This window comes from Sebastes fasciatus, chromosome 8, assembly GCF_043250625.1.
Source record: "Sebastes fasciatus isolate fSebFas1 chromosome 8, fSebFas1.pri, whole genome shotgun sequence".
In the NCBI taxonomy this organism is placed as follows: domain Eukaryota; kingdom Metazoa; phylum Chordata; class Actinopteri; order Perciformes; family Sebastidae; genus Sebastes; species Sebastes fasciatus.
The window spans coordinates 13,665,385-13,683,902 of record NC_133802.1 but is presented as its reverse complement, the minus strand read 5'-3'; the positions used below and the strand labels follow the sequence as shown (position 1 = coordinate 13,683,902).

The window sequence follows — 18,518 nt, the reverse complement described above, 5'->3', positions numbered from 1 at the left end:
GAGTGAAGATCTGAAACTGTAAAACCTAAAGAATCCATTGGTACCAACCACGTCATACTAGCTTGTCGTGAAAGAGGCTAAATAACGCTGCAAACTTCTCGTCCACGCGAGGAAAAACTGGCATGGCCATTTTCAAAGGGGTCCCTTGGCCTCTGCCTTCAAGATATGTGAATGAAAATGGGTTCTATGGGTACCCACGAGTCTCCCCTTTACAGACATGCCCACTTTATGATAATCACATGCAGTTTGGGGCAAGTCATAGTCAAGTCAGCACACTGACACACTGACAGCTGTTGTTGCCTGTTGGGCTGCAGTTTGCCATGCTATGATTTGAGCATATCTTTTTATGCAGTACCTGTGAGGGTTTCTGGACAATATTTGTCATTGTTTTGTTTTTTTAATTGATTCCCAATAATAAATATATACATACGTTTGCATAAAGCAGCATATTTGCCCACTCCCATGTTGATAAGAGTATTAAATACTTGACAAATCTCCCTTTAAATTACATTTTGAACAGATAAAAAAATGTGCGATAAATTTGCGATTAACCAAGGACAATCATACGATTAATCGCGATAAAATATTTGAATCGATTGACAGCCCTACTGGATATATTCAGTACAGGATACTGAACAAAGGTCTATAAAAAGAATGAAAAAATACAGTACAATGAACATCTTGCTTTTCATATAGCATACTTTTATTTATTCATTATCCTTTATTTAACCAGAAAGGTCTCCTTGAGATACAATATCCCTTCTGCCAGAGAGTTTGCACATCATGCATTTCTTAGCATCTATGCTCCTTTTGTAATAAGTGCCGCAAGGTTGTCCAGGTATGAAAGAAAAGACAACCTGTGTGTCATTGCTTCCTGAATGATATATTTTCCATTGAAAGTGTTAGAAGTGCCATGACATATAAATGCACGATTTCTGGTAGCATTTCAACACAGACTGTTTTTCATTGCTAATCATTGACATGATTCAAATAGTCATATTATTGTTGGAAGAATCTCCACTTCACCCATTAACTCAAGAGGACATCCTTTTGAGTTAAGCAATCTGAAGAGGAGGGCGCTGAAAGCTTTAAAAAGAGATCTAGAAAGTCATTATACTACAAAAAAGCCATCCACAAAACCTCACAGAGCTGCTGTCACATATTGAGATTGTTGTAATAAAACAGGTTTTGGCAGTTGGTTTCACTAAGGTAGATCTATCTTACTGTGGTCGAGATGTTTGTGGACGAGCGGATCGTGACCCTGTTCAAAAGGAATGCCCATCACACACTGACCTACTGGAGCGTTTTCTTCAGCTTTGGACTCTGCATTGCTTTCCTTGGACCTACAATTTTGGACTTGCAATGTCAAACAAACTCAACGCTTAGCCAGATCACCTGGGTGTTCTTCTCCCAGCAGTTCTGCCTGTTGATTGGCAGCTCTATCGGTGGTGTTTTCAAGAGGACGTAAGTATCTTTCCCCCAGACTCTGCAGTGCAGGTGTTTGCCGCCCACGAGTAATCTGAAAGCAATTTACCGCCATTATAACCATATTTGTGTCTTTCCTTTCTTAAAGGTTGTTCAGTGCTCTAGCTGCCTTATTTGTCTCGGCTCTCATCATCTCTGTAATATTTGCCATCATCCCTTGGTGCCATAATGTCCTCCTGCTTGCCATCGCCATGGCTGTGTCTGGGTTCGCGATGGGCATTATTGACACCATCGCTAACATTCAACTGGTGACCATCTATCAGAAGGACTCGGCTGTTTTCTTACAGGTGAAAAAGCCCGTAGTACCTGTACCTAAGTTATCTGTAGAAATGCTGACATGACATTAGAGAGTGTGTGATTTGCTTTTATCCACAAATATTAACAAGTTAATTTTCTGTACGGGTTCAGTAGGTTCACTTTCTGAAGTTATGAGCCAAAAACACAATAAGTCATATCTCTGGCTTTTGTTTTCTTCTATATTTCCGCAGGCTCTTCATTTCTTCATTGGGTTTGGAGCCCTGGTGAGCCCACTGATTGCAGATCCTTTTCTCTCCGAGACGGGCTGTGGGAATCATACAGCGAACGGGACTGAGACCATGCATCATTTCAGGAACATGCTGGGAAACAGTCCGATTGCAGGGCACAACATAACTCAGAGCCACATGGCCCACGAGGGAGGGGAAGAGGAGTCCAGTGTGCACTACGCTTTCTGGATCATGGCGCTTATCAATGTGAGACGCTGAACAGATAGTACAGTAGTAGATGTGCAAGAGAGGAGTAACTTTTTTTTGTTAATCTAATATTTTAGTTAAAGAAGCAGTGGGTAGAATTGGAACAAATGTGATTAAAAAAAGTTATTTTTATAAAACGGTCACTATATCCTGAAAGTAGTGCATGAGACAGGAAAAAAATCATGTGCCTCTGTGTCCTTCGGTGCTCCTAATGGCATCTGCAAGATTTCACAGACCGGAGGAAAAGAACCAATCAGAGCCGAGCTGGAGCCTTGCCGTCTCTGAGCAGCTGTCAATCACTCGCAAACTCCGATCAAACGGTCAAACTAGGCAGCGCTGATCAAATATGAAACAATATTCTGTTACTGTAATGCCTATTTATCTCCTCAAATGCTTTCAGAAACATCTTGTAGTGTACTGTTTAGCTGTAAAATGAGAAAGTTTGTGATTCGGCAGCCATGTTGAGATCAGTTGAGGAAATACCAAGCACCGCCCACCAGCCCTAGCAAACTCTCTCATTTTACAGCTAAACAGTACACTACAAGATGTTTCTGAAACGGTATTACAGTAACAGAATTGATTCATATTTGATCAGCGTTGCCTAGTTTGACTGTTTGATCAGAGTTCACAAGTGATTGACAGCTACCTCCGTTGAATGAACAACCAATAGGAACGATCTCTCTCTGAAATGACCTGTGATTGGCCAAAGTCTCCGATCACCATTTTTTTAAAACCTGAAAACAGAGCCATGAGGAGGTGCAGAAGTCTAGTTTTCTCTCAGAACACTTGAATTACAATATGCTGAAAGGTTATTATGTTTTTTTTGCCAAATGATGCTAAAAATATACTGCCTACTGCCACTTTAATGGTTGAAAAGTGCAAAAACATTATTTGTGCACCCTCAGCTCCCCGTGCCCATCGCAGTCCTGTTCCTGATGTATCGGGAGCAGCTGATCCCATGTTGCCCCAGCGGCACTCCGCGTCTCCTGGATCAAGATGAACTAGCGATGGAGAACCAGCAGGGGGCCGAGGGCTCGGAGGTGGAGGAGACGAAACATGAAGCTGGAGGTAAAGACGTGAAAGAAGTGATTCTTACACGGGACTCCTATTATAAGATGAATAATACATACTTTCTTCAGTCGGTTTAGATGAAAAATACAATAAATGCCATTGTGTGAGCTACAATCTGTTATTTGTGACCTTTCGCTCTGTTACAGGTCATGGGGATATCTTTAGCTGCTGTCGGAATGATAACCTGCGCGGGCTGCCAGTATCCTTCTTTATGATTCATATCCTTGGCGGGATGGTGCTCTTCATGACAGATGGTATTGTGGTGAGTGAGGGGGCACGGATGAATAATATGACGTGCATTTCAACAAAAACTTTTATGAGTGCATACAAAATCTGCTTCACGTAAAACTCAGAAAGTAGAGCACATGAAAGAATCTGGCTTTTCCTTTCAGGGTGCGTACGCCGGCTTTGTGTACACTTACGGCGTGGCGCCACCTATGTCGTTGCCTCACAAGACGGCGGGTTACCTGGCCAGCATCTTTTGGGGAGCGATCACCGCTGGCCGCCTGTTGTCCATCCCTCTCTCGTACCGCTTCCAGCCTGTGAGACTGCTCATGTTCAACCTGGTGAGGCCAATCAAACATTCAGACATTATAGATTAGACATGCACAAAGAAACTTGAAGGTCAAACACTTCATTGATAATCTCTCTTTTGTTTTTACAGGCGGGTGCTATTGTCACTGTCTTGTTGCTGCTTATTTTCTACACCAGCAGCACGTTTCTGTACGTCGGGACCTGTTTATGTGGGCTCTTCCTCAGCAGCATATTCCCCTGTATGCTCGCTTATACTGAAGACATCCTTGATTATCAGGGTATAATGATTTACAGCAATATAACACAGTTATGGGATGAAAGCAAGGAGAGGAAATAAAGCATACTTCTCTTTTTGCAGGATGTGCAACGTCAGTCCTGGTGACAAGTGCAGGGATGGGGGAGATGGTGATGCAGGTTCTGGTTGGCTCAGTAAGTCTGATGGGTATCTATAGAAAGAGAGAGTGTGCAGAAGTGGAAAAAATAGGTTTATAATTGCAGCCCAGTGGAGGTTTAGGTTTTTGTGTTCAATAGTTTAATGTTGCCATCTCATCCCCAGATTATCCAGACGGAAGGCAGCTATAGCTTCCTGCTGTGCGGAATGATAATCGCCTGCCTAGGTTTTATCTTCTTCATTGGTCTCCTGCTGTTCCACCGAATGCACAGAAATTACCTCACAGGTACGGTATATCAGCCAACAGCCTAAGGTTTGTTTTCATTCATTTCACACTCCCCGCTTATTTGCTCCCTCCGCATCTCAACAGGGACGACGAAAAAGACAGCCATGGTGGAGGAACCGGCAGCGGAGCAGAATGGATCGGCCAAGACAAAACAGAAAGAGGAGGCAGAGAGCAGCTGAGAAGGGCGGCAGCTGTGTTTTGTCCTTTACTGGCTACTGTAGGGGATGAAGTATTACCACAATCTATCTTCAAAGATGTTTTACTAAAGCCTACCAATGTGCCGTTGTACTTTTATTGTTCTGGAAATTACATATTTGCAGAGTAGATAGTTTGCTTCTGTTAGAGGTTATAGTTCAAACTCTGTTTTTCTGTAAATCAGGGACGGCGTTAATCAAATTGTGGATTGGTGTCCCGTTTCATATTGCATCAGGGTTTGCAATTTACAATGCAAGGATTATGATTACCTGTCGGACACTTTTAAATACTTAAATTGCTGTATTAATTGTTTTCTGTTTGTAATTGTAATCTTTTGTTTTCATATTGTTTTATGTGTTTTTGCATATCTTTTGGCATATGTACATGGAATACTGTATAATATGTGTATTGAAACAATTATACTGATATGGTGGACATAGTGTAGTTTTGATTGCTGACACCGCATTTTATAATTGACAACAAGGAAAGGATGTGGATACGTACAACACACATGATGCAACAATTCAAATGTTTATTTTCTTTACTTTCAAAATGAACTAGTCAAGAGAGGACAGCCTCAGGTTTTACACGGTTACACATCCAGTGTGGAAGGAAGGACTTTGTACTCAGAGAAGTTGAGAACTGAGAACAAATGTAAAACAGAGTCATCCAGCCTTTGAACAGTAAATCTGTAACTTCAGCTTTAGGACCAGTTGCAACAAGAACAGGCAGTGTTAAAGACCAGACCCTCAGCACAGTGCTGGAAGTAGGTCCGGCCTTGGCTGCAGTTGTAGAATTGGTTCTTGTCTGTTGGGTCGGGGTACATGCCGCTGGCTTTCCCGACGCAGAACTTGCTGTCCATGCCGCTGGTGCCCGAGTCCCCGCCAGAGGAGCTGCCGCCACTGGAGCTGCCGCCGCTGGAGCCACCTCCACTGGAGCCGCCACCAGAGCTGCCTCCGGAGGTCGTGCTCGCTCCTGCGATTGGGGGAAGGCGAGTGGCAGGAGGGGCGCAGGCTGAAAAACGCAACAAATTAATAATTTAATAAGATTAGGGCTGTCACAGTTAACGCGAAAATAATGTGTTAATGCAACGATTTCTAGGTTGTTTCTAGGTTTCTAGATTGGGCTCAGTTTTAAAGATAGAGTGAAGTTATAAATTGAAAATTATTGAAATTATAAAACCTAAAGAATCCATTGGTACCAACCACGTCATACTAGCTTGTCGCAAAGGAGGCTAAATAACTCTGCAAACTTACTCTAAATTCTGGCGAGGAAAAACTGTCACGGCCATTTTCAAAAGGGTCCCTTGACCTCTGACTTCTAGATATGTAAATGAAAATGGGTTCTATGGGTACCCACGAGTCTCCCCTTTACAGGCATGCCCACTTTATGATAATCACATGCAGTTTGGGGCAAGTCATAGTCAAGTCAGCACACTGATACACTGACAGCTGTTGTTGCCTTTTGGGCTGCAGTTTGCCATGTTATGATTTGAGCATATTTCCTTTTTTCTTATCTGTGAGGGTTTCTGGACAATATTTGTCATTGTTTTGTGTTGTCAATTGATTTCCAATAATAAATATATACATGCATTTGCAAAAAGCAGCATATTTATCCAATCCCATGTTGATAAAAGTATTAAATACTTGACAAATCTCCCTTTAAAGTACATTTTGAACAGATAAAAATGTGCGATTAATTGTGATTAACTACGGACAATCAATCGATTAATCGCGATTAAAAAACGTAATTTACAGCCCTAAATATAACACATTTTGTCATCGTGTTTCACATTGATCACCAATGATAAAGGAACTCAAAGTCTTACATGCTTGTTCCAGATTAAGGCCCTTTTTGAGGACATTAATCAGTGGGTATTTTCCCTGGTTACAGAAAGTGCCCATGTAGTCATCCATGTCGAGGGTCCACACCATGGCACCTCCAAAGTTACTCTTTGTCAGCCAGTCAACCTACAGACAGCCGGACGGGGGCGTTGTAGAAAGCATTTTAAGGTCAAAAACAAAGCAGACCTTGACACAGTGTTTGCTGAAAACTGCAGCATGACCCCGCATTCAGAAAAAAAGGGGATCAAATAGAAAAATTCTAATACATTTGCTCCTGTCACATCCTGCTGTAGCACAGAGGGAAAACTTTCACATTTTATAGTGTTTAATATAAGTCTTGACAGTTTTATGTAGATTGGGAAAACATTTTTAGCTCAGAGCTCATTTACAACAGCCAACAGATCGGCCTGTCAAACGGTAAAACAAGCATTCAGCACAGTTCTGTTACCTTGATCTGGAAGCTCTTCATGTTGTCATAGCCCACCCACTGGTTTCCCTTGTAGGCATATGGCACATCCTGGGCCTTGTTCCAAACCTCGGTGGCTCCGTCTTTCAAAAAGCCGCAGATCTGTGATTTCACAAAGCGGTGCATTAATGACAGCCTATAGGAACTTCTTCATCCGGAGTCTGCAGTACTGCGATAAACCAACCTGCTCTGTTATCAAGCGTACAGAAGAATATTAACCGCCATCAACATTCAAGCTTATTCTCGATTACTTTATTAGAACAAGTAAGAGAGTGTACCTCAAAGTAAGCGAGCTCTCCAGCCTCTTGTGTGTACTTTCCTGGAGTTCCAGCACCAGCGATAGATGCTCCGACACCGTTGTTGGCAGGACTCCTAAGAGTGAATGTGTTGCCATATGTGGGGAAACCAACGATCAGCTTCTCGGCTGGGGCTCCCTGGCTCTTCCAGTAGTTCATGGCATAGTCCTGAAACGAAGGGATTGGACATATATACGTGGCTGTGGAACTACTGGATGCGTTATTTGCAGATAAAGCAGGTGTATTCTTTTACACAAACCCAGTTTTGGTGAATTAAAACTGGAGGATGTTCAAGTACTCACAACGTTGAAGTAGATGAGGCTACCCTGGTCCGCGGGGCCTCTGAACAGGGGACTGCACTCGCCAGTGATGGGGTCCCAAGAGCCGTGGAAGTCATATGTCATGATGTTCAACATATCCAGGGCCCTGGGGTGCGGAAAACACGGCGGTTACCACGGCAACACTGACAAGCTTACATTGATAATTTAGACTTAAAACTGCAGTAGGCAGACAGTTTTTGGTATCATTGGGCAAAAATTCTATAATAACCTTTCAGCATATTGTAATTCAAGTGTTCTGAGAGAAAACTAGACTTCTGCTCCTCCTCATGGCTCTGTTTTCAGAATTTAAAAAATATAGATCTTAATATAGATATATGATCAGCGCTGCCTAGTTTAACCGTTTGATCAGAGTTTGTGAGTGATTGACAGCTGCTCAGAGACGGCAAGGCTCCAGCTCGGCTCTGATTGGTTGTTTTCCTCCGGTCTGTGAAATCTTACAGATGCCATTAGGAGCACCGGAGGACACAGAGGCACATGCTTTTTCTCAGATTACCTGTCTCATGCACTACTGTCAGGATATAGTGACCGTATTATATCATATTTGCTCCATTTCTACCAACTGCAGCTTTAAAAGGGCGAGATTCAGAGTTGTTCCATTCAACTGTGACCCGGTTTGTTGCTGTGGATAAGATTGGGTGCTTACTGGCCAAGCTTGGGAATCTGATAAGCAGAATCAATGGTGCCCTTTCCGGCCGACAGGGCAGCAGACATCAGCAGACGAGCCCTGTTGCTCTGCTTGGCCTCATTCTCAAAGGCGGCTCTCATCTCCTGTTGAATGTCAACAGATATAAAATATTTAGTGTTAACTGAACTCCAGGATTCACAATCCATGATTTGTAACATGGTCTGGTTGTGAGGTTGTTTTGCTTTTACGTATATTTCACTCAGCTTGGCCCAAAAAATTGGAGCTTGAATAGTTATATTTGCAATCAGGTATGAAATTATTTTGTAACACTACCATAATTTCATGGTAATTAGGTGATAATAATACATTTCTTTGTAATTACTGCCAAATTACCCCAATATTTACCTCAAAATGTAGCGAAAATTACTTGATTAGAAAACATTGTTTAATAATTAGATGCTAAAATAGCATATAATGGTTAAAATAGGGCCCTTAGGCTTGAGAAGCGGCTGTGCGCTGCTCTTCATCAGAGGTGGAAAACCAAAACTAATAGAAGACACTTCTGATCAGGCACAAATCTCACCATTGTGTGACTTATTGTCTACACAAATGTAACCTGGTAGCTAATGTAACAATTCAGGGAGTTTTCTAAGAAATTTCAATAAAGTTATTTGCTAATTATCATTTATTTATCAGCAAACATGGAAATAAAGCATAACAATTAAATTTGTATTCTTTTCCTGGAAATGTATTAAATAAATTACCAGCTATTGGGAAATAGCGGAATATAATTATTAAATAATGTTTATAATAAAGTAACGTTCTATAAATTTTGAGGTAAACATTGGGGTAATTTGGCAGTAATTCCTAAGAAATTTCAAATAGGTTACTTGCTTATTATCACCTAATTACTATGAAATTTGCGGACCTGTAAAATTAAGTGTTACCAATTTAAAAAAAAAAATCAACTAGAAACTGAGCAATAAAATGACGAACCTCCAGGAAAACCGAGTAGTACTGCTTGTCCTGATAAGAGCCTCCTCTGTTGGCTGGATACTCCCAGTCAATGTCAAGTCCATCGAACTCATATCTCCTCAGGAATGAAATGACTGAGTTGATGAAGGTCTGACGGTTGGCAGAGCTCAACACCATTTGTGAAAACCTAATGTGGGAACAAAAAAAAAATGCATTAAAACAGACAATCTCCACTATGTAGAGTGCCAAGTGTGCAGATATCTGTAGATTATCTCACCCTGCAGAGCCAAAGTTCCACCCTCCAACAGACAGGAGAGTCTTCAGTTCGCCATTCCTGTCAAGGAGTCACATATTTTACACTGCAGCGACAACTGAAAAAAACTACTCTCCTAACTGTTGCTTTATTTTATTGTTCCTTGCAGGGGTTAATTCCTTTTATTCAAGAGGAAACAGACATCTTCCAGCAACTCACTTGTTCTTCAGGGCGTTGAACTGACTGTAGAGCTCCACATCGTTCCACTCATAGGTGGCCAGCTCATTGTTCTTGATGGTGGCAAAGGCGTACAGGAGATGGGTACACAGGCATGGGTCGATGTCAGTGGGCATATATATGGTCGGAGGTGGCCTGTACTGCGCCCAGTTTGTGAAGTAGCATGACAGTATGAAGGATGAGCCTTTGATTCAAAAGAAATGTATTATTTACACACCAAACACGTATTGCAAAATGCAATTTCTGACCATAAAAAGGAAATTAAACATGCACACTACATCCCGTAGCTATTCATAGATTGCCTTACCAAGCTGCGCGTGCAGCAGCAGGGCCAGAGCTGTAAAATTGAAAGTCACATGTTATCTTTGAGCAAAAATATATTTACTGGAAATAGTGCCCTCTAAAAATGGTTTTAATATACTGTATATCCAAATCCTGAAACTAGCAATTACCATGTGCTGCACATACAAGAGAAACATGTTTCAAAAATACAGCAGTTCTGACTTACCCGTCACAAACAGTACTTTGCCCATGTCTACCTTGTACAAGGAGGTCATCTAGCAGGTGCTCTCACTTTTATACACTCCTAGTTTTCTCAGACTTCAAACAACATCAGTGTTTATTTGCAAAAGATTGTTTCAGGGAAGATTATCAAATGTGCTGACATAATAAGGAGTAATGTGTGATTACTTATCACGCTCCCAGGCATACTTTCTCCTTGTGTGAAGGACTCGTTTATCCAAACCAAGCATAATCCAAAGCAAATACAATGCAGAAAATATGTTTTAAATGTTACAAAAAAAACACCAAAAGAAGAAGAAGAAGTTTGTTGTAATATTTTACCATTTATGCCTGACCTGCCAAAAGTGTAATAAATATTCTTAGCTCATATCAGAGAAAAAAAAACATGTAAATGCTTAAAGTGGATTGTCTATGCATGCACAGCACAACAAGAGGAAAGACAGATGTTTGTTAATTTGGCTACAGTGCATGAATCCATGATATCTTATCAAATATGCCTTTCATGTCGCGCAGTAAATTTACTGTCTCTGTTCAGCGGTGACATAAAGAATTAGAAGTCAACTCGCATAAACGCCGAGGCAAAATTGCCTTTGAAAAACTACTCAGACTGCAGATATGTGATGATAAATGTGTTTGACGACTCTAATCGTGCTGGAAAGAGGATCGTGATATGTCATGAAGAGGATTAAAATCAAAAGCATTCACATAGTAAATGGAGAACTTATCTAATCGTTTCTCTTCCATTATAATGCGGCCTTCTTTATCTTTAACAGCTTATGTAATATTGAAAGAAAGCTGTGCGGGTGTCAGCGGAAAACCAGAGCAGAGCAAGAAGTAATGCCATTTGCTTTTCCTTAGCAAACCTATCTGCTTTTCATGGCGTGTCTGAAAAATGTAAAAAGACGTCAAACAAATGGTGAGGGAACTGAGAGTGGGATGTTTCATTTATCCTCTGATTTTCTTACTTCAAAGTGAAAAACAGTCCAATTTAAGTTTTAACCAAGGTCATTTCATCATCTCAGGAAAGTTTCGATTTTTCCCCCCCAAGGTGCAAATCAATCTGTCACATGTCATAAATGTACTTAAATTATACATCTGCTCAACTAAAAGAAAAGACTGTTAACACTGTGACCTCATCAAATAGCAAGTTCAATATTCACAAACTTAAAATGAGTTTCATAATAACTGGGGCTTTATTTTTGTCAAAGTTAACGCGATAGTAACGCAAATTTGTTTTAACACCACTCATTTTTTTAACGCGTTAACCCAACTTTTTTTTAGGTTGTAGCAGGCTCAGTTTTAGAGTGAAGATACTGGCATCATATGAAACTACAAAAAAAACTATAAAACCTCAGGAGTCCATTGGTACCAACCATGTCATACTAGATGTCGCAAAGGAGGTTAAATAACGCTCCAAACTTACGATACAATTTAGGCGAGGAAAAACTGGCATGGCCATTTTCAAAAGGGTCCCTTGACCTCTGACCTCAAGATATGTGAATGAAAATGGGTTCTATGGGTACCCACGAGTCTCCCCTTTACAGACATGCCCACTTTATGATAATCACATCCAGTTTTGGGCAAGTCATAGTCAAGTCAGCACACTGACACACTGACAGCTGTTGTTGCCTGTTGGGCTTGTGTTTGCCATGTTACGATTTGAGCATATTTTTATGCTAAATGCAGTACCTGTGAGGGTTTCTGGACAATATTTGTCATTGTTTTATGTTGTTAATTGATTTCCAATAATAAATATATACATACATTTGCACAAAGCAGCATATTTGTCCAGTCACATGTTGATACGAGTATTAAATACTTGACAAATCTCCCTTTAAGGTACATTTTGAACAGATAAAACCAATTAATTTGCGATAAATGGTCATTTAATATTTGAATCGAATGACAGCCCTAGCTATTTTTTAGTATATGTTTCAAAAATTATCCTTTGAATAGGTTTTTATAGGTTAAATAAGCCGTAGTTATGCAGGAGGTTTTCCAAAACAGATTTGTGCCTGCGGTTGTTGTAACCTTCATGCTGCTTACTTACTCAGCACCCGTGCATGTGTCACCAGCACAGTTCTGTTTTTTCCTACGTGGGTTGACCTTAAAAGGACACTTAAGCGTCAATTCAGCTTCCTCCTAAACTCAACTGAATCTGTTCATCTATGTTGCTATAAATTAGTAAAAAAAATATAAATATACTGTAAATTTCCCAGATTAGTAAAAAGTAATGTTTTATGTAAAATATGATTCATGAAGTTCAGTATTATCCGGTTTGGAAAACAGGTGACATGAATGTGAACTGTGTTGTAATCTCTGCTCTCTGACACAATCAGCTCAGATTACACAACGATAATGCTTCTCGCCTTGTGGTAGTTGTTATATAAATATTGTCCTTATTGCAACATCTACATGTTTTTATGACCTTTTTTTGGCAAGGCCAATTCAATTTGGACTGAAACCATTTTACAGTTTTTCTCATTCACTTTGGCTCAACTCTCGAATGAAAATTATTTTTTCAAAACAATAACTTCAAATCTCTGAACAATTTTTGTTGTTCACAACAGATTTGATTCTCATTCATTCAAGCAAATTGCATTGTGTGCAAAAGAGTACAACTGTCTACAATGTGCACAACAACCACTTGTACATGTCTTGCTGATCAAAACTAATGAGTTGATTCTCAGTGAAACTGTCGTCCTCTTCACAACTTCTAAACATTCTTTCATTGTTTGAGCCATCATGTGCAAAACTATAAATATCTATCACATGGTGTTACGTACTGTGAGGAGGTACAAGTAGTTGTTTTTTTGCTTTACTTATTTTTGGCATAGGATTTTCTGTTCTCCGTAGATGACTTCACATAAAAGATCAAAAGTGAATTTTCTGTTTACAGTACATGTAACACATTGTCACACACATAAATGTACTGTATACATACAAATGTGCATATCCTTTTTCTGTGCACTACAGTAGGCCTATTGACTTTCAGTAAACCTTTACCTCTGTTGAATCTAATCTAAATAAAAACAGCTCAGTGCGATACACGATAGCATCCAGCTAGATACAACTGATATTCAGTAAGCAGTCAGTATCAACAAAAAGTACAACAAATGATGAAAAAACATGTTAACATTTTAACCAGTACGGTTCCCACGATGACAAAACAACTCTCAGCTTTGTGAAGCTTTCTCAAGAAATTGTCTGTTCAGCAATAGGAAGACTGCTGTAATGCATGATTGTGAAAAAAATGAAAACCCTGCAACATTCTTATTGATTTTCTTCATGTCATCTTACTTCATCTTCTTCCTTTCTAAAACACACAAAAGAAAAGGCTATATATCCCAAGATGATAGATACTGTACTACATATTATCTCCTCTGACAGTCTGGTCTTTAGTGCCACCTGCTGTTTAAGTAAATAAACTGGCCTTACAGTTCCCAGTCACTCTACAGCATCCCACACAGATTGACAAGAAGATACACCGGAGAAACATTTATGTGCTGTATAGGATCTCAACACAGTAACGACCATACAAACACAAGCCTACGTGAAATAAACATTGCTGAAACTCAACAAACCACCTGATTGCACAACCTTAACCACATGAGGAATAAGAGGAAGCATCCAAATGTTGCACACTTTGCTTCTGCTTCACATTGTTCATGCATTCCCACCATGAAGACCTCAGGGAAACTACTTGGCTTCTTTAATGGTAAGCAGCTTTTTAAAAAAAAAACAATAATAATAAATACCCTAGCTGTGTAATAGCAGAGAAACTTAATAATTAACTTGTGTTTTTTTGCAGCTCCAGTTCTCTGTCTCTTCTGGCTAACAAAGCATGCAGTGGACTCAGCCCAGTTGTCGGCTCCAGACGTGGTAACAGGAACGTATGGGGGGTCTGTGACGGTCCCTTGTCAGTACGACCATCAGTTCAGAGAATACACAAAGTACTGGTGCAAAGGGCCGATATATGAGCTGTGTAAAATCGTGGAGAAAACACCCGAGAGTCGACATAGTGACAGAAGCTCCATTGCAGATGATAAGGAGGCAGGAGTCTTCACTGTTACTATGATGTCTCTCAGAGAAAGTGATAAGGACATGTACTGGTGTGTCATCGCCAGACCTGGAAGGAACATCTTCACTGGTGTCAGGCTCCGCGTCTCCCAAGCAGGTACGCTTCAGACACTTCAAATATGTTTTTACTGACCCAGAGAGACAAAAGCTTATAAGTGACTCTAACTTATAGGGTAAACTCGACTAAACTTGACTAAAATGATGTTATTTGCCTTGAAATTGTGTTTTTGTTGTTGTTGTTGTTGTTGTTGTTGCTATGCTCTTAATGTCTGGCCTCAATGAATTGTCTTGTGATGTGTGGTAAAGCCAAAGACAATTTACCACATAATGGACCAAATTTCCTAACAAGAAGGACTTTAACATGGAGTGTTTTCAAGAACAACATATTTTTCACTCCAAAAAAAAGTAATTATTTCACCCGTATTTCTTCACAGGGTGTGAAACAATTTCAAACAGTATTAAAGCATTGGTAGGCAGAATATTTTTTGGCATCACTGGGCAAAAAATCCTATAATAACCTTTCAGCATATTGTAATTCAAGTGTTCTGGGAGAAAACTAGACTTCTGCACATACTCAACTAAATACTAAAGAAAGTTTGCTCTGGCTGGTGGGCAGTGCTTGGTATTTCCTCAACTGATCTCAACATGGCTGTCAGGGTCACGAATTTTCTCATTTTACAGCTAAACAGTACACTACAAGATGTTTCTGAAAACATTTGAGGTGAGAAATAGGCATTACAGTAACAGAATATTGATTCATATTTGATCGGCGCTGCCTAGTTTGACCATTTGATCAGAGTTTGCGAGTGATTGACAGCTGCTCAGAGACGGCAAGGCTCCAGCTCGGCTCTGATTGGTTGTTTTCCTCCGGTCTGTGAAATCCTGCAGATGCCATTTGGAGCACCGGAGGACACAGAGGCACATGGATATAGTGACCGTTTTATAAAAATAACTATTTTTAATAATATTTGCTCGAATCTTGCCAATCGCTGCTTTAAGAGCATCATACAAATAAATTCCAATAAAAACCCCAGACAAAATAAATTCTTATAACAGCAGGTTTTTCTTGTCACTCAATGGGACAGAAGGTTTGGGACCTTAATTACATAATTTACAAAAAAACATAGAATCATTTTATAACATCATTAAAATGTGCAAACAGCTTAATTTCATGTTCTCATGTAACATGATATGGCAGGCCAACATATGATATTTAGTCAAGGAATATTGGGCCCATATATGATGGTTAGTAGTATATTAATGTAACTTCTAGGAGACATTGTTCAGTCAGTAAATGTCATCTGTTGACTTTCTGACTTTTCATTTGTGTTCTTTTCCACAGTGATAACAACAACCGCCAGCACAACAGTCAGTCCATCACAACAAGATGAAATAAGGTGAGAAGAGTCTACAGGGACAATACTGCAATTTCCATATTGTCATTCAGTGAAATATTGATAAAACAGTTAATATAATTCAATAAATAAACGTATGAAATGATATGCCACAAACAAAAACTTACTCTAATCCCCCTTTTTTTTTTTTTTTTGGTTTGTTAGTTGGTGGGCGACTCTGCGTTGGATCCTCTTTATTTTAATGTTGTGTTGTTTGGTATCGACACACATCGCCGTGTGGAGGATAAAGGTGGCGAGGAAAACGCGGCTGGAACAACAATGTCAATATCAAAACTCAAACATCTATGATTGAATGTCAGGCAACACCACAATTTGAAATCATGGACGAATTATAAACTCGTTCATATGAGGCCACAAAAGGATTCTTCCAGTGCAGAGTCAGTCTGTCATGTGTGTGAATTAAACTGAGAAATAAACCAAGTGAAAAAGTGGCTTTCGGCTTCCTTTTTCTTAGTATCTAAATGATTAAAACCTAATTAATTTCGGTGCCACGGCCTGAGATAACTTTGGGCCCCACTTTTGAATATCCAATCATCTTATTATAAATTTTCAAGTCTGGAGAAGTGAGGCTTGGCTTTCATCTAATTTATTTGCAGATCTTATATGGACCGTCATAGATATTCTTTTTACGTTTAACCACCAGTTTCTATAGCGGTTTTATAATATCTGTCAGTGGTGTACTCCAAAGACCTGAAAGCCATGCAGAATGAAAATCCTGTCACGCATAAATGAAGGCCCAACTCTTGTGAAGACCTGCTTTTAAAACACAAATGTCGACAAATAATAAAGTTGAATGGCAGTGATCTCCTACTGTATGTATGTTTTTTGTCAATTTAAGAAAGGGTCCCAGATTAGACTTCCTTAGAAAGTCTTACAGGATACCTACAGCTGAGATGGAGTGTTTCTCTCTTTATGCAAACTGGTGGCTTCCAGTTACAATCTGGGGGGGGGTGTCTGCAGCCACCACCACGCAGAGGAAGGGCCGTCACAAATCAAAGCTAAATTATATTAAAATTCTCCAGAAAAAGGTGACATATATTCTCTAGAAGATGCAGTGGTGATTTGTGATCCCTGCAAAGCAGATTTCATTACCCTGCTGGTTGTAGCTGCATGATGTTGGCCTGTACAATTTAATGCAACAACCCTGCATTAAATCCTATTTTTGTGAAACATGTGCTTCAGAGAGGCACTGAAGTATTTAGTCTGTGGTATTTGATTGCATTATATGTTGGTTTTGTTTATATTCTGTCACCCTCATGCATGTAAAAGAGGGTGGATAAAACATCAGAAAACACCTTTGAGGTCTATTTCACTGCAGATTTGTTTGACTTTCCATAGCAGGAAAAGCACAGGTGTTACTAATAACATTAACAACGGCTCACTGAAGCAGCTTTATGCAATTCAGCCGTCATTAATTTTATTAGTTGCACCTGTGCATTTGCTGCTGTGACATGTAAAAATGTCTTCCACCAAAAGGCCTACAGCAAAGTAGCTGTGCCTTCAAAACACATCACAGGATTGAGTCAACATAAACAACAAAAGAGCATTTTAGTAATGTTTTCATTTCAATTGTATTCTACAGGGTTTCATATTTTTCTGTATGTATTGACCAGCTCAGCTAAATACATAAATATAATGCATAAATACAAAGAACATGTATTTATATAATGCAGAAATACATGTTCTTTGTATTTATGCATTATATTTATGTATAAATATAAATAATATTTATGCATTATATTTATGTATAAATATAATGTATATTTATACAGAACACTCTAAATACAAAGAAAGTGTTTGATACTCAAATCAGTTAATTTGTCATATCTAGCTCTGTCAAATCTAAATGTATCGGTCTTCTTGTAAAGATACAGAATGGCCTCCCTGTATATGTAGGGTGGAAGAGGTGAGCTCAGATTCAGGTAAGGATGCAAGGTGTGAGAGATTTAGGAGGTGATGTCACCACTTCTGCTGCAGGAACCTCTGGCATGAACTCGCGTCAAGACAGTGACCATAACCAGAGACAGGGAGCTTTCAAAGTAAAAGCACATGGGAGACAAGTGAAGACTTGCATGAATGAACAGTGTTGGAAGAAGCTAAACCACAGTGTAAAAGTACTCTGTTGCAAACAAATCATGCATTAAAAACCTTGCTTTAGTTGAAATACATGATTGTTAGCATCAAAATCTATAGCCTAAGTAGCCTACCAAGAGTAAAAGTACTCATTGTGCAGAATGGCTCATTTCAGAATAATACTTATAATATCACCAGATTATAATTAGTGATGCATTAATGTAAGCATCACTAATGTTGCAGCTGGTAATGTGGAGCTAATTTCAACTACTGTATATACTTCCAGGTATCTTAATCCATAATACTGCATCACCATTTATTAGTTGATTTATAGCCAATTTTGTATTCATAATCTGAATATGCAAAGTAACTAGTAGTCTAACAAATGTTGTTTTCTATCCTGATATTGGGCTAAATAAATCAAATTGGCTTGACTTAAAACTGCAGTGGGTAGTCCACTTACACTTACACACCAAAAACTGACAATAACTGCACTATACTGTGCAATATTGCACAGTCATTATACAGTGATATATGTCATTATCATTATTACTACTCAGGTGTAATTCATACTGTGCAAAATGTTCAGGTGGAATTTCATTTCATTCTCTCTGTGCATTATCATTTTCCACTTGTGCAATTTTGTTAAAAGTCTGTTTATTGTCAATACTTTAATGGTTCATATTTTGTGACACTTT

At 39.4% G+C, this 18,518-nt stretch overlaps 3 protein-coding genes across 3 annotated transcripts in view; 2 read left to right on the top strand and 1 right to left on the bottom strand.

Moving 5' to 3' along the window:
- Window positions 1-1,088: 1,088 nt before the first annotated feature.
- On the top strand, window positions 1,089-6,295 carry mfsd4ab (major facilitator superfamily domain containing 4Ab). Its single transcript, XM_074643597.1, has 10 exons — window positions 1,089-1,464; window positions 1,574-1,772; window positions 1,974-2,216; window positions 3,122-3,284; window positions 3,434-3,549; window positions 3,680-3,853; window positions 3,952-4,099; window positions 4,180-4,250; window positions 4,378-4,498; window positions 4,583-6,295. The coding sequence occupies exons 1-10, from the start codon at window positions 1,235-1,237 to the stop codon at window positions 4,675-4,677; spliced, it is 1,560 nt and encodes a 519-aa protein (XP_074499698.1). The 5' UTR covers window positions 1,089-1,234; the 3' UTR covers window positions 4,678-6,295.
- Window positions 5,212-18,518, bottom strand: part of LOC141772528 (acidic mammalian chitinase-like) — a 293,197-nt gene continuing 279,890 nt past the window's right edge. The window contains exons 2-12 of the mRNA XM_074643598.1: window positions 10,239-10,276; window positions 10,038-10,067; window positions 9,713-9,914; window positions 9,518-9,574; window positions 9,262-9,427; window positions 8,284-8,408; window positions 7,602-7,725; window positions 7,282-7,467; window positions 6,986-7,105; window positions 6,522-6,663; window positions 5,212-5,707 (exon numbers count right to left, since the gene is read on the bottom strand). Of these exons, the coding sequence (XP_074499699.1) occupies window positions 5,397-5,707; window positions 6,522-6,663; window positions 6,986-7,105; window positions 7,282-7,467; window positions 7,602-7,725; window positions 8,284-8,408; window positions 9,262-9,427; window positions 9,518-9,574; window positions 9,713-9,914; window positions 10,038-10,067; window positions 10,239-10,263 (1,488 nt within the window). The 5' untranslated portion in view covers window positions 10,264-10,276 and the 3' untranslated portion in view covers window positions 5,212-5,396. The remainder of the gene's footprint in view (window positions 5,708-6,521; window positions 6,664-6,985; window positions 7,106-7,281; window positions 7,468-7,601; window positions 7,726-8,283; window positions 8,409-9,261; window positions 9,428-9,517; window positions 9,575-9,712; window positions 9,915-10,037; window positions 10,068-10,238; window positions 10,277-18,518) is intronic.
- On the top strand, window positions 13,853-16,178 carry LOC141772523 (CMRF35-like molecule 1). The gene is made up of 4 exons (XM_074643579.1): window positions 13,853-13,970; window positions 14,070-14,429; window positions 15,675-15,729; window positions 15,892-16,178. Exons 1-4 carry the CDS (start codon window positions 13,862-13,864, stop codon window positions 16,037-16,039), a joined length of 672 nt encoding a protein of 223 aa, XP_074499680.1. The 5' UTR covers window positions 13,853-13,861; the 3' UTR covers window positions 16,040-16,178.

Excerpts from the sequence above, each read along its gene's own strand:
- mfsd4ab (XM_074643597.1), top strand. The coding sequence starts at position 1,235 with ATGTTTGTGGACGAGCGGATCGTGACCCTGTTCAAAAGGAATGCCCAT. Across the intron at positions 2,217-3,121 it reads GGATCATGGCGCTTATCAAT|CTCCCCGTGCCCATCGCAGT; the intron begins GTGAGACGCTGA and ends GTGCACCCTCAG. Across the intron at positions 4,100-4,179 it reads AGACATCCTTGATTATCAGG|GATGTGCAACGTCAGTCCTG; the intron begins GTATAATGATTT and ends CTCTTTTTGCAG.
- LOC141772523 (XM_074643579.1), top strand. The coding sequence starts at position 13,862 with ATGAGGAATAAGAGGAAGCATCCAAATGTTGCACACTTTGCTTCTGCT. Across the intron at positions 13,971-14,069 it reads ACTACTTGGCTTCTTTAATG|TTCTCTGTCTCTTCTGGCTA; the intron begins GTAAGCAGCTTT and ends TTGCAGCTCCAG. Across the intron at positions 14,430-15,674 it reads GCTCCGCGTCTCCCAAGCAG|TGATAACAACAACCGCCAGC; the intron begins GTACGCTTCAGA and ends TCTTTTCCACAG.